Source organism: Rattus norvegicus, chromosome 9 (assembly GCF_036323735.1).
Source record: "Rattus norvegicus strain BN/NHsdMcwi chromosome 9, GRCr8, whole genome shotgun sequence".
NCBI classification, from domain to species: Eukaryota; Metazoa; Chordata; class Mammalia; order Rodentia; family Muridae; genus Rattus; species Rattus norvegicus.
Window position 1 is genome coordinate 105,131,878 of NC_086027.1, and position 16,010 is coordinate 105,147,887.

Genomic DNA, 16,010 nt, shown 5'->3' on the forward strand with positions numbered 1-16,010 from the left:
TGATAACAAAGGAGCTGAGAGTATTACATCTGGATCAGAAGGCAGCAGAATTGAAAGTGACTATAGGCCTAGCTTGTGTTTCTGAGACCTCAAACACAGCCCTCTAGTGACAGCTTCATCCAACAAGGCTCCACCTACCAACAAGGCCACACCTCCTAAAAGTCCCACTGCCTATGAGCCAAGCATTCAAACACTTGCCCCATGGGTGCTATTCCTATTCAAACCACCACAGAATGAGTTAATGGGTTTAATTTAAAATGAGAGAAAACTCAATAGAGACAGACTGAAAAAATAATACAAAGAATAGAAATTAAAAGCTTGATAAAGTGAGCCAAAACTGATTAAACTGGGTAGGGCAGAGCACACCTAAATATCAGAGGAGGAAGACTGAAAATTAGACTCATCTCCAGACCAAGTTCAAGTTAAGAAACAGTCTCTACTGCATCCTACGCCATTCCAACAAACAAATTAGTTAAAATCTTCACCAAATCAAGGTAAAGAGAAGAATATAACTTTAGGGCTAGTAAAATAGTTCAACAAGTAAAGATGCATGCCACTAATTTCTGGGAGCCAGATGGTAGTGCAAAAAATGTTGACTAATGTAAGAATGTTTTCCTTTGAAATAAAGGACAAGCAGAGCTCATGACCATTATACAAAGTTTGGATTCTCAAAGTCCAGGGTTTAGATTTGTTTTTGTTTGTTTTGTTTTGTTTCTGTTTTATTTGCTGTGATTCACTACCTGTACAAATATCACCTGATCCCTTTAACATCTCATTGTGGGGAACTGTTTCTGAGGAAAATGTGCTATGTTCTCTTGAATAGTTGACAATGTGGCTTCAAACCACCAATACAAGAAACATCAGATTATTGTCATTTTTCTTGGTCACTCACCAGTCTTGACAATAAATCCACATTGTAGAAGACATCAGAGACTTGACCAATCGAACATAGAGAAATCAACTGCTACTGACTATATATCTTTTGCAATATGGAAGGTGCTATACATGCTACTGAAGGAAAAAAGGAATCATTCGGTACACCCAGATGTTAACCCTGAGAACTAGATAATGATTGGCCAGGTATGCCATGTAAATCATGTGCCTGAACAGATCACGGTCCATACTGAAGAAGCTACTACTATTATTTGTCTGACTGGATATACCATTAATTCATGTTCTAATGATTTATTATTATACCAAAGATTAACGTATCTCTAAACAGTCACTCAATTATTTTCTATCTATAGTAGATTGTGACTAACACAGAGGCCCACAATGGCCAAGATCCAGAGAAAGAAACTGAAGAATGTTCAGCTCTGAATGGAACATATGCATAGCAGACCCTCTGCCTAAGTTTCAGGGATCATTGTGAAGGAGGAATCAGAAAGAGTATAAGAAGCCAGAACAGTGATTAACCACAAAGAGAAAATGTCTAAACATGTAAATAGGAGTTGGCCACCATATTCATGTGATAGCTATTTGCAATTCATAGCTGCTTGGAATAGAAGGGGGCATTTTCTGCTAAAAGTCTACATTAAGGTATCACTGGTTTCCTTTAAGAGTCTATCGTGAGGCCACCACTCAGATAACTTTCTTGAGTGACAGACCTCTGAATAATGGAGAAAGTTTCTTCCAGGGACTTCCTCAGAAAACTACAGCCCAATGACAAAATGCAATACTAACTTACTATTGGATGCTTGACAAAACTAAAGCTTTGGCATAAAAGCCTGAAAACACTGCAGACACGCCAACCAACCAGAGCTTCCAGGACTAAGCCACTACCCAAAGACTATACATGGACTGACCCTGGACTCCAACCTCATAGGTAGCAATGAATAGCCTAGTAAGAGCACCAGTGGAAGGGAAGACTTTGGTCCTGCCAAGACTGAACGCCCAGTGAACGAGATTGTTGGGGGAAGGGCAGTAATGGGGGAGGATGGGGAGGGGAACACTCATAGAGAAGGGAAGGGGAAGGGGTTAGGGGGATGTTGGCCTGGAAACCGGGAAATGGAATAACAATCGAAATGTAAATAAGAAATACTCAAGTTAATAAAGATGAAAAAAAAGAGTCTATGTCACTGCTGTTGATAACAAAACTGGCTTAGAGTTCATCCTTATAAGCCAGAGTAGAGCATGTAATTGTTAATAAATCCCTTCTTTTGAAGCTTATTTAATAGAGAATATGAAGAGATGAAGATATTAATGGGAAATTGATGGTGAAAAAGGAAAAGAATACTCAATAATGATCAAGGCTTCTGCACTTGTTAATAACTGGCTTTAGATTTGCTTTATTTTTTATGGCTTTGTTTTTCTCACATACTTTATATTCACTTTTTCTTATCTCTTGGTTCTGTGTTTATTTAAAGATCAATATAAATACTTTTATTCTTTCACTCTTTACACTAACCACTGTAATATGCCTGCTTGACTTTGTAGCCTAAAATGAACTATTATGTTAATCAAATTTTGATTAATTCTAAAACATTTAAATACTTCACTTACCGTGTCTTTCAGAGAGTCAAACTCTCAATACACTTTTAAGATTGACAGTGTATACAATAGCAACTGCTCTTCAGTGACAAACATAGAACACCTTTTACAAATAGGCATGAAGTAATATTAGTGGGCTTAGAGATTATGACATTGTTTAGAAAATTAATATTAAATATACTATTATATCTCTTAGTATAATAATATGTAAACAACTGTATTACAAAAGAGTGGGCTTTTTCTGGTATAGTGGGCTTGTCTGATGTTTCTGATATTTTTTATCTTCTAATTCTAAATACTTTTTCCTCAAGATGTGATTGCCCCTGATCAGCAGATCCTAATGTACTCAAATAATGCCATATGAGCTGTGTCCCACATTTAATAAAAGGCTAGAGGCTGTTATTGGGTAATGGATTAAAATGGGGGGAACTACATGATAGAAAGAGGGGGTTGCACGGAGAAAGGGGAAAGGAGAGAAGGAGCCCTAGAACAGAACTGCATAGCCAGGAGAAACAACAAGGACCAAGGATTTTTATACCTGGGGAAATGTTACTATAGCCCTAGATTTGCTCAACCTAGGTGTATGGCTAGTAAATAAAATGCGTGGATTGCATGTCTTTTCATATGGGCTTATTAGGATTACAAATTCCTCCTCCACTTTGGCAGATAAGAAGAAATATTACAATGAATAAGTGCCCAGAATAATTACAATGGATTAAGTTCAAACAAATCTGAATCATACAGTTTCTGGTCAAAGAATTAGAAAGATCAGTAGTCAATATGCATATTTTAGAAAAACATCGACTATAGACTGAGTACTTAAAAATACAAGAAGAACACTTGTACTTTGACTACAAGGAAAAAGGTATAGAAGAAGTTAAAAGAAGGATATACTGTGGCTTGCAAAGAGTTGTTTCTTAAACAAGAGGGGAAAGGAAATGGGCAGGTATGTATAAAGGGAGGCAGGAAAAAGGAACTATACATAAATCACTGTGAAATTTTATGTATTAAAAATATTTATGTGGTGTTGGGAATGTTCTTGTTTTGATAGTTTTAGCAAATGGCACTCAAGTATGTTTTATTTTCTGTCTTCTCCTTACAGGACATTGTTTGTTTACATATTTTTTAATATATGTCGCACTAAAACATGCACAATGTGATAATCTTGAAATAAGCACAGTAAGAAGTAGTATCTACCTGTGAGGATAGAGGCATTTGTTGGTACTATTAAAAAGTGACTTTGTAAAAATTTGGGTAGAAAATATCCAGATGACTTAAGAGTCAGAGACTTTGTGACTTGGCAGAATGTCTGGGTCAGCACCAGTGGGTTCCTCAGTAGACACTGAAACAGAAAAGATCATTTCACAATGATTTTACCCCATCACATGCGGCACTGTCTTTCTATAGTCTAAATGTAATGTTTATAATTATGAAAAACTATATAATTCACTATTGGGCACATTTCATAAAAGACATGTAATTTCATTTTCCTTTATAGCAAATATAGCTTTTACCTATGGATCAGGTAGCTTGGAGAAAGTATTTCTCAGAATCTTATTAGATATGTTCCCATTTAAGCATTTTCCTATCTCAACTGGTAAGTAGTCTCTAATTTGGCATGATGTGATTTCACTGTATTTATTGGATCTAATAGGATTAAATATTTATGTCATTTTTAACTCACAAATGTCACAAATATGGTTACATAACAAAACTTGTATGTGTATGATCCTCATTTACCTTGCCAGAATAGCTTTAGAATTCTGTATCTTCGTGAGTACATTTGGATAAAATGTTTATGAGTAATTCATTTCTAAATTGGGTCCAGAATTTGATTCAGGTTGTCTTTTTGTACTAATAACTCGGTTTTAGAGAACTCAGTTTCCTAATGAAGAAATGTTTACACCAAGTTCCATCGGAACATTATAGATTTGCAGGCCCTTGCAGAGGTGTACAATTCTAGCATTAAGTCACTGAGTCTGAGAAGGCCTTACAGTTGCCCACAGATGACATCTGAGTATTCATTAATAAAGCTAACACGAGAGTTAAGAAGCCTCTAGACAACTCTGTCCTTCACACTGTGAGCACATTAGTCTCCCCATATGAAGCTCACCAGGATAAGCTTCATTTATATTTTTCACTTATAAGAAAGACAATTTTAGGAAATAGACTCAAAAGATGCCCCAAGGCACGTGTTCCACTATTTTCATAGTGGCCTTATTTCGAATAGCCAGACACTGGAAACAACCCAGACGTCCTATGAGAGAAGAATGATACAGAAAACGTGGTCCATTTGTACCACAAGTGCAATACTATCCAACTACTAAGAATGAGGACATGCTGATTTTGGAGGCAAATGGATGGAACTAGAAAATATTTTCCCGAGGGAGTTAACTCAGATACAAAAGGTACTCACTAATAAGTGGATACTAGTCCCCCCAAATTACAGAATACCCAAGATACAGTCCACAGAACTCAAAAAACAACAAGCTGAAGGGCCCAATAAAGGACACCTCTGTCTCACTTGGGAGGGAGAAAAAAGCAACCACAATGTGGAAAGGAAGGAGGAACCTGTGAGGGAAAGGGGACAGAGCATATAGGAGAGGGGAAGGTGGTCTAGTATTGGGTGGGGCAAAAGAACTGAAGCCATGAGGACAAGCAGAAGGTATGAAAACAGGCAACCTTGGGAGGTAGGATTTCGGGAGGACCCTTCAGAATGTACCAGAGACGTGAGAAGTTAGATACTCTTAAGACTCAAAGGAAGGGACCCTAGATGAAATGCCTTACAGTGCAGAGAAGGAACTTGTAAAGCCCACCTCCAGCAGAAAGACAGGGCATCAAATGAGGGATGGGGTTGCTATCCCAAAGTCAAAACTCTGACCCATAATTATTCCTGTCTGAAAGAACTTCAGTGATGGAATTGGATAAGAGCCTGAGGAAAAGAAGGTCTAGCTACAGGCCCAAAGTCACATCAGGTTTAAGGGGAAGCCTGACACTATTACTGAGACTATGGAGCACCCACACAAAGGGACCTATCATGACTGTCCTTAGTGAGTCCCAATGTGCAGCTGAAAGAGTCAAATGAAGACATTTGCACCCAACCAATGAACAGAAACTACTGAACCCTGTGGTTGTATTAAGGAAAAGCTGGAAGAAGCTGAAGAGAAGGGCAACTTATAGGAGGCCTAGCAGTCTCAATATAATCTGGACACATGAGATCTCTCAGACACTGGATCACCAACCAGGCAGCATACACCAGCTGAATGAGCCCACCTCCCAACACATATACAGCAGAGGACTGCCTGGTCTTGGTTCAGTCTAAGAAGATGCACCTAACCCTCAAGAGATTGGAGGACCCAGGGTTTTTAAAGGTCTGATGGGGAGGCAGATTGGGACATCCTTGTGTAGTCATGGGTGGTCAGGGATAAGGTATGAGATGTGAAACAGTTGGAGGGTGGAAGAGGTGAGGAATAAAATTTGGAATGTAAAATGTTAAATTTTTAAAAGTAAAAAAAAACCAAAATTATTCTCTATTCATTATCAAACTATTTTACTTTTAAAACCTAATTAAAATTACTCTCACATATGACTTGTACTTTGTGCATTGTAAAAAAATGATTTATAAAATGAAATGTACATGATAGTGCTCTCAATAAAATTTTGTATCATTGTAAAAATGTAAAAATAAAAGAAAGACAGTTTTATGCTATGGTACTATTTTTTGTCACACAGTCATAGCATAGACCATATATTTAGAAATATTTGATAGTCATGGCTAATATTTGTAGGCTTCTAAATTTTGTGACAAAGACATATACAAGATAGTATTTGTTTTGTGTTTCTGTGGTTTCAAAATATCAGCAGTTTGGAGGCTGGAGAGATTCCTCAGTTGAGGATTCCTCAGATCCTTGCATTTCTCAAGGATCTGAACTCATTCCCCATAAGACATATTTTTAAAATGACAAAGAGAGGAACATACTCACAATATCAGTACTGAGAGATGGTTATAAGGGATGGTTCTGAGGACTATTAGCAAGCTAATTTAGTTTACATAGCAAGTTACGGGTTGTCATGTTTCAACAAAGGAAATAAAGGCGGATAACTCCTGAGGAAGCATACCTGAAGTCACCTGGATAGACCATGTAGGTGATGTTTCCATGTGAAACTGAACATACATTAACATCTACATACATGTCAGTAAGCACAAACATGTATATTTCTTATAATTTAGATGTTCAGTGTGTGTTTATATATGCTATTCAATTAAACTTCCTTTGTGTTTATTACCTAAAATTTTTCTATATATTCTAAGTATTAACTTCTTGCATTTAGGTAACCATTACTAGTTTACTGTACTGCCTACAAATTAATTAAAAAGAGAAATATATTTCCTTTTTATTATCTAACATAATTTTATGTTTTATATTAGTTAAAACTTTCTAAAATTCATTTGTTCTTCAATGCACTACAAATATTCTAGGGTCAGTATTCTGATATTTATTATTGCATACACTGAACTATGTATTCTTCCCACTGCTTATATCATGTATCAAGTAATTCTTATAATGTGCATATGTATACACATAGACAACAAATTATTAAGTTGTCTACACTATAACTGTGGTTTACTTAAATTCAAATGGGGAATTTGTCATTCTTTAAAATATAAATTCCTCATTGCACTGAATTTATAGATTATTGGGCTATGTATATTATGTATAGACATAGCCATTTATGAATTATAATTTTAACATAGTTAATTTACCAAAGTAGTTATTGAAAGTAGTAGTTTGGATTCAATTTGCTTCATGAAATTTTTTAGGTATCATTGCTAAATAAGTTTCTGCGTTATTTACAATTCTGTAGTTATATTTTAATCCACAATGCAATGTTTGGTTTAGATTAATAGTAAATTATAACAAGGTACAGGGTCAATGTCACAGTTAAAAGATTACATGCTTTTATGAGCAGAGAAACCTAAAAAATAAATTATTAAAATTGATGTCTTAATTCAGAAAATTTGTTGTGTACAAAATTAAACTATATAGGATAGTCACATTTGCATAGACAGATGAACTTGCTGAGAAAGAAATCACGAAAGTAATCACAATCAAAACAGCTAACAATCAAGAAAATACCCAGAAATAAGTTTAACCTTGGAAATGAATCGCCTCTATAGTAAAACACCATTAAAGATATTGAGGTAGACACACAGAGAAAAGAAAATAACTTACAGGAAAATGATATAAAGAATTAACCCTGAAAACAAAAATTGATTTATATATTCAATGTAACTTTAATAAAACACCAGTGGTATTATTTGAGAACTATTAAAAACAATATTGAAATTCCAAAGGTAAAAACATGATGCCAATAAGCTGAATTAATCTGGAACGCAAAACACGTGGACATGTCAGAATACCTGATATCAAGAATAATGTAAACCAGAGTAGACAAAGAAGCATGACCATGGACCAAAGACAGAACTCTGTAGGGACAATCATCAATAGCCTGTTGATTTTTTGATGAATGATCAAAAAATGTGCACTGAAGAAGAGACAGATTCTTCAATAAATAAATGTCTACTTGCAGAAAACTATGAACTCACACTTGTCTTTCAATCTGTAGAGAACATCAACTTAGGTGAAAAAAAGGTGAACATAATAACATAAACTCTGTCTGGTAGGACGGAAGATTGAGGCTACACTATATCAACAATGATAACATTTTATGTCTATGACCTCTACAGACCAGAAGAGAGAGAGGATGCAAACAAATGAGATGATTTAAAAAAATAACTGTCTGTGTAGGAAAGAAAGCAACCACTGGAATGAAGAGACTAACTCTGTTCAGGATAAAATGCTTGCCACATATAGTTTGCTTCAAGAATTAATAGACAATTTAATTAACATATAAATTAACATACAAATGCAGACCTTTCATAATTATACCAAACTTCCCACCAAAGACTATGAAAGCCAGAAGATCCTGGACAGATGTCATACAGACCCTAAGAGAACACAATTGTCAGCCCAGGATACTGAATCCAGCAAGACTCACAATTAATATAGATAAAGAAATCAATATATTCTAGGACAAAACCAAATTTATACAAATCTTTCCACAAATCCAGCCCTACAAAGGATAATAGATAGAAAACACAAGGGTGGAAACTCCACCCTTGAAAAAGCAAGAATGTAATCTTCTTGCAACAAACCCAAAAGAAGAGAGACACACAAATATAATTCCACTTATAACAACAAAAATAACAGGATGCAATAAGTATTATTCCTTAATATCTCTTAATGTCAATGGATTCAATTTCTCGATAAAGAGACATAGACTTACAGACTGGCGACTTACAGAGGACCCAGCATTTTCCTTCATATAAGAAACACACGTGAGTGACAAAGACAGACACAACCTCAGAATAAAAGGCTAGAAAAAAAATTGCCAAGCAAATGGTCCCCAAAACAAGCTGGATTAATTCTAATATCATTCTAATATCAAAAAAAATCAACTTTCAACCGAAAGTCATCAAAAAAATAAGGAAGGACACTTTATACTCATCAAAGATAAAAATCCACCAAGATGTATTCTTAATCCTGAATACCTCTGGTCCAAATGCAAGGGTACCTTCATTTATAAAAGAAACATTACTAAAGGTCAAAGCACATACTATATGTCATACTAATAGTGGGAGGCTTCAACACCCCATTCCAGGCAATGGACAGATCATGGAAACGGAAACTGAACAGAGACACAGAGAAACAAATGGAAGTTATGAACCAAATGGATTTAATATATATCTATAGAACATTTCTTCCTAAATCAGAAGAATATAACTTCTTGTTAGTATCTCATAATACCATCTCCAAATTTGACCATATAAACAAGCCTCCACAGATACAAGAAATTTGAAATAATCCCATGCATCCTATCAAATCACCATGGACTAAGGATGGTCTTCAATAACAAGAAAAACTACAGGAAGCCCAAACTGTGCTCTACTCAATGATAACTTGATCAAAGAAGAAATAAAGGAAGAAATTAAAGACTTTAGAACTTGATGAAAATGAAGGCACAATGTACCCAAACTTATGGGACACAATGAAAACATTGCTACAAGGAAAACTCATAGCTCTCAGTGCCTCCAAAAAGAAACTGGAGAGAGCATATACTAGGAGATTGACAGCACACCTAAAAGCTCTAGAACAAAATGAAGCAAATAGACGCAAGAGGAATAGACAGCAGGAAATAATATAAGACTGGAATGAACCAAGTAGAAACAAAAAGTAATAAACAAAGAATCAACAAAACATTGAGGTGGATCTTTGAGATTACTAACAAGCTGGATAAACCCTTAGAGAGATAACCAGAGGGCACAGAGAGAGTATCCAAATAAAAAGAATCAGAAATGAAAAGAGTAACATAACAGATTCTGAGGAAATTAAAAAAAATCATCATATAAACTACAAATGTCTATACTCAACAAAACTGGAAAATCTGAATGAAATGAACAATTTTCTAAACAAATACCAGGTACCAAAGTTAAATCAAGATCAGATAAACCAGCTAAACAGTCCCATAACTCCTAAAGAAATAGAAGCCTTAGCAGGACCCAGGGCTTCCCCTTCCACTGGTGCTCTTACTAGGATATTCATTGCTACCTATGAGGTCAGAGTCCAGGGTCAGTCCATGTATAGTCTTTAGGTAGTGGCTTAGTCCCTGGAAGCTCTGGTTGCTTGACATTGTTGTACATATGGGGTCTCGAGCCCCTTCAAGCTCTTCCAGTTCTTTCTCTGATTCCTTCAACGGGGGACCTATTCTCAGTTCAGTGGTTTGCTGCTGGCATTCGCCTCTGTATTTGCTGTATTCTGGCTGTGTCTCTGTGTCTCTCAAGATAATAATAAAAAAAATTTTTAAAAAAAAGAAAGAAAAGGAATGCATGGAGATTCTGACCCCATATGACCGTTGCTCCTTCAAAATCAGAACTCAAATAAAATACACACTAAGTTTAAAAAAAAAAGAAATAGAAGCAGTTATTTTAAGTCTCCCACCAAAACAAAGCCAAGGACCAGATGTATTTAGTGCAGAATTCTATCAGAACTTCCTAGAAAACCTAATACCAATACTCTCCAAACTCTTAAACAAAATAGAAACAGAAGGAACCCCACCCAATTCCTTTTATGAAGTCAGAATTATGCTCTCATCAAAACCTCAAAAGACCCAACAAAGAAAGAAAATTTTAGACCAATTTCCTTTATAAATATTGATGTGAAATTACTCAATACAATTCTTGCAAACTGAATCTAGGAACCTATCAATACAATCATCAATCATGATCAAGTAGGTTTCATCCCCAGGATGCACTGATAGTTCAATATTCAGAAATCTATAAAAGAATCCACTATATAAGAAAACTCAAAGAAAAAACTGCATGATCATCACATTAGATGTCAAGAAAGCTTTTGACAAAATTCAACACCCCTTCGTGATAAAAGTCTTGGAAAAATCAGGAAATCAAGGTCCAGATTACTCTGCTAAACAGAGTAAAAGCAATATACAGCAAACCAGTAGCCACCATTAAACTAAATGGAGAGGAACTTGCAGCAATCCCACTAAAATCAGGGACTAGACAAGGCTGCCCACTCTCCATACCTTTTCAACATAGTACTCAAAGTCCTAGCCTGAGGAATCAGACAACAAAAGAAGACAAGGGGATACAAATTGGAAAGAAAGAATTCAAAATATCACTAACTGCAGATGATATGATAGTATGTTTTGTGACCCTAAAAGTTCCGCCAGAGAACTTCTCAGACTAATAAACAACTTAAGCAAAGTGGCTGGATATAAAATTAGTTCAAACAAATCAGTGGCTCTTCTCTACTCAAAAGGTACACAGGCTGAGCAAGAAATTACAGGTACTACACCTTTCACGATAGTCACAAATAATATAAAATACTTTAGTGTGACTCTAACCAAGCAAGTGAAAGAATTGTATAACAAGAACTTTGAGTCTCTGAAGAAAGAAATTAAAGAATATCTCAGAATATAGAGAGATTCTCATGCTCGTGGATTGGCCAGATCAGTATTGTAAAAGTGGCCATCTTGCTTAAAACAATCTGCAGATTCAGTACAATACCCATAAAAATTCCAGCTCAATTTTTCCTAGACTTAGAGCAATTTGAAAATCCATAAGGAATAACATTAATCCATGTTATCGATAAATATCCTCAATAATAAAAGTACTTCTGGGAAAATCACCATTCCTGATCTCAAGCTGTATTACACTTCAATTGTGATATTAAACTGCATGGTATTGGTACAGAGACAGGATTAGAATTGAAAACCCATAAATAAATGCACACATCTATGATCACTTGATCCTTGTCACTTTAAAAAAGAAGCTAAAACAATCCAGTGGAAAAAAGATAGCATTTTCAGGAAATAGTGCTCATTCAACTGGTGGTCAGAATGTAGAATAATGCAAATTGATCCATTCTTCTTGCCCAGTACAAATCTCAAGTCCAAGTAGCACAAGGATATCCACATACAACCAGATACACTCAAACCAACAGAAGTAAAAGTGGGGAAGAGCCTCAAACACATGGACTCTGGGGAAAATTTCCTGATCAGAACACCAATGGATTGTTCTATAAGATCAAGAATCAATAATTCATAAAATTGCAAAGATTCTGTAAGGCAAAAGACATTGTCATAAGGCAAATGACAACCAGTAGTTTGGGAAAAGATCTTTTAGTAATCATACATTTAATAGAGAGCTAATATCCAACATAAGCAAAAACTCAAGAATTTAAACTCTAGACAGTCAAATAACCCTATCTTTAAAAATGGAGTACAGAGCTAAACAAAGAATTCTCAGCTGAAGAATATTGAATGGTTGAAAAGTACCTAAAGAAATGTTCAACATCCTTAGTCATAGGAAAATGCAAATCCAAACAGCCCTAAGATTCCACCTCAAACCAGTCAGAATAGCTAAGATCAAAAACTCAGGTGAAAGCAGATGTGGATGACAATGCACAGAAAGAGGAACTCTTCCCCATTATTGGTGGGATTGCTATCTGGTACAGCCACTCTGAAAATCAGTCTGGAGGTTACTCAAAAAATTGGACATAATACTGCCTAAGGACCCAGCTACACCATTCCATGGTATATACTCAAAAGAAGCTCCAACATATAGCAAGGACACATGTTCCACTTTGTTCATAGCAGCCTTATTTATAATAATCAGAATCTGGAATAGAACCCAGATGTCCTTCAACAGAGGAATGGATACAGAAAATGTTGTGCCTCTAAAAACGGAGTACTATTCAGCTATTCAAAACAATGTAATCATGAAATTCATAGGCATCTGGATGGAACTAGAAAATATCATCCTGAGTGAGGTAACCCAATCTCACACACACACACACACACACACACACACACACACACACACAAAGAAACCCACACATAATATGCACTCACCCATAAGTGGATATTAGTCTGAAAGCTGGGATTACCCAAGACACAATCCATAGACCACATGAAGCTCAGGAAGGAAGATGAACAAAGCGTGGATGCTTCAGTCCTTCTTAAAAGGGGCAACAAAAATACTCATAGGAGGAGATCTGGAAACAAAGTTTGGAGCAGAGACTTAAGGAATGGCCATTCAGAGCCTTCTCCACCTGTGGATCCAGACCATAAACATACAGCCACCAATCCAGCCAATATTGGTGATGCTAGGAAGTATATGCTGAAAGGAGCCTGATATACCTGTCTCCTGAGAGGCTGTACCAGAGCAAGACAAATACAGAGGCGGATGCTCAAAGACAACCATTGAACTGAGATGTGTTCTCCATTGGAGGAGTTAGAGAAAAGTTTGAAGGAGATGAAGGGGTATGCACTCACATAAGAACAATTCCAACCAAACAGAGCTCCCAGGGAATAAACCACCATCAAAAAGTGCACACAGACAAACCCATGGCTATACCTGCATATGTAGCAGAGGATGACCTTGTTGGAGCACCAGTGGTAGAGAAGCCCTTGGTTCTGCCTAGGCTGGATGTGCCAGTATAGGGGAAGTCATAGCAGGGAGGCGGGAAGTGGTTGGTAGTTGGGTGGGGGAACATACTTACAGAAGAAGGGGGAGGGGGCATATGATAAAGGGTTTATGGACTGGAAACTGGAAAAGGAGATAACATTTGAAATGTAAATAAAAAATCCAATAATATAAATAAAACACACAAGATTTCAAAAAAAAGCAAGGAAGAAATAAACAAAGAAAAGAAAAGAGTGCTCTGACCTGGCGAGTAAGCAAGAGGATAGGAGTTTCTTGCAGGAGAAAATAAAAGAAGAAAAAATAAAATAAAGAAGCTTTCCCACTGATCAGGACAAAGGAAAGCTGAAATGGTGGGAAGACAATTTGATGAAACAACCTCTTTTGAGAGAAAGAATTAATTTCAAACCTACCACACCACCAGAGTCAGGGTCAGTTGGTTCTGGATTATGAGATCACCATCAACACCTCTCCCAATAGTTGCATACCATATGTCACCTAATGAGGTCTAACAAGTTTAGGACAAGATAGGATGATGTTGTGTGTGATAATCTAAGATGTTTAAAGAGGCCACAATTTCCTATGAGGGACATTTCCCTTATGTGAATCAAATTCTAAACAAATGGCCTACTCAAAATATAATTATTCCCTAAGACTGGACAGGATTTGTGAAAGCTCTACTAGATGCCAGTCTGTAATGGCAATGGTTAAGAATAAAACAGAGCGATGGGAAAAATATAGTCAAAGATCAGTTGCCCAGAGAATGCTAATATTCTGATACACAAGAAGAATTTTAATTTGATGCTATAGAACAATGTCATTTAGTGGATTCAAGAGCTTGGAACAAATTGAGGAGCCCAGGAAAAAGTTTGCTACATTTACAAACATTGTACAAGGCTCTGGAAAAGACTTCACTGATTTTTTTTTACAAAGATTTGTTTGAGCTGTGAATAAAACTATAACAGACCCTGATACCAGACAAGTATTTTTTCAAGTAATTTAAGAGTTTCTTTTTATTGCTAAAAATCACTAAAGAAGTATAATAAAATATTTGCAATATACTGAATAAAATCATTTTATGGATATAAAGGATTTATAGATTATGACCCATTGTATGAAAAAATACAATAAAGAAATGATATACTATAGTTGTATGCCTAAAAATGAAATTAGAAGTCAGATGATCTGTTTGTTATTTTGGAATTTGATAGAAATCTTGGCATATGAAAATGCAAGTACTAAATGTAAAAACAATATTAGGCCATTAATGCTGTGGTCAGAAATCAAGGATGAGTGAATAAGGGATTCAACTGATATTGGTTCACCAAGATGAACTCTCAATCCTAAATATCTATGGTCCAAGTGCAAGGGCAACTACATTCTTCAAAGAAACCTTACTAAAGCTCAAATCACACATTGCACCTCACACAATAATAGTAGGAGATTTCAATACCCGACTCTCATCAATGGACAGATCATGGAAACAGAAATTGAACAGAGACATAGAGAAACTAACAGAAGTTTTAAACCTATTGTGGTTTGCCCTGAAGTTATCTGTATTTTGATGCTAATTCCACTGCCCCAAGGACAGATGCCTAGTCATGTACTCAGGACTCAGGTGACTTTACCAGAACCTTCTCCACATTTACTTTGTAAAATACAGGTGAGGGCAGGTACAGGATAGAAGGAGGCCTGTCATTTGATGAGAAGGAAGAATGGGCAGGAGAAAAGTTTGGAGGGGGAGGGGGAGGGGGAGGAGGAGGAGACTGGAACAGAAAGAGGAGAAATAGGAGGGACATAGAGACTAGCCGTGGCAGAGAGAAAATGGAAGCTGACGTAAAATTCCACTCTGTGTATTTACAGGTTGTTATTAATGTTCTTAAGGGATGGATGTGTATTGGGCATTGTATGTTTAGGTGGGCAATTATATCTTATCAATTGGGTCAGAGGTTGTGTTGTGTGTTCTTTTATGTGACGGTTTGAGTGTAGGAAAGTGTGAGGCAGCTGGAGACACTGGGCCACGGCAGAATTGGGATGTGTGTTTCTGGCATGGAAACCTGCCTTGGGAACTAGATAAGGAGAGAGATCGCTGCCAGGCTGAGAGAGAGGCCTTCAGCAGTGTGATGTGGGATGAAGCAGAGCATTTGAGAGGCTTTGCTGACTGAGTTTTAAGATAACTATCAGATATCATGGGGCACCGCAGTGCTGGCCCTAGAGCAGATAAAAGACAAAAGACAGCACTTTATTTTTTATATTTTTACAACAATAACATAAACCAAATGGACATAACAGATATTCATAGAACATTTTATCCTAAAATGAAAGGATACATCTTCTTTCAGCACCTCATGGTACCTTCTCCAAAACTGACCATATAATCGGACACAAAATAGGCCTCAACAGATACAGGAAGATAGGAATAATCCCAAGCATCCTGTCAGATGACAATGGACTAAGG

At 36.4% G+C, this 16,010-nt stretch overlaps 1 protein-coding gene across 19 annotated transcripts in view; it reads right to left on the minus strand.

Moving 5' to 3' along the window:
• Window positions 1-16,010, minus strand: part of Slco6d1 (solute carrier organic anion transporter family, member 6d1) — a 156,838-nt gene that overhangs the window by 101,441 nt on the left and 39,387 nt on the right. For 16 of the 19 annotated variants that reach the window (XR_005488950.2, XR_010054621.1, XR_005488948.2 and 13 more), the window contains one exon: window positions 3,688-3,832. The exons of 1 other annotated variant lie outside the window; for it this stretch is intronic. Coding sequence is in view for 14 of the 18 variants with exons in the window: in XM_017596585.3 (XP_017452074.1) it covers window positions 3,688-3,832 (145 nt within the window). In the remaining 4 variants the exon portion in view is untranslated. Of the gene's footprint in view, window positions 1-2,522; window positions 2,594-3,596; window positions 3,833-16,010 lie in introns of those variants that run through there. 2 more of the 19 variants (XM_039084011.2, XM_039084013.2) reach the window with 2 other exon arrangements.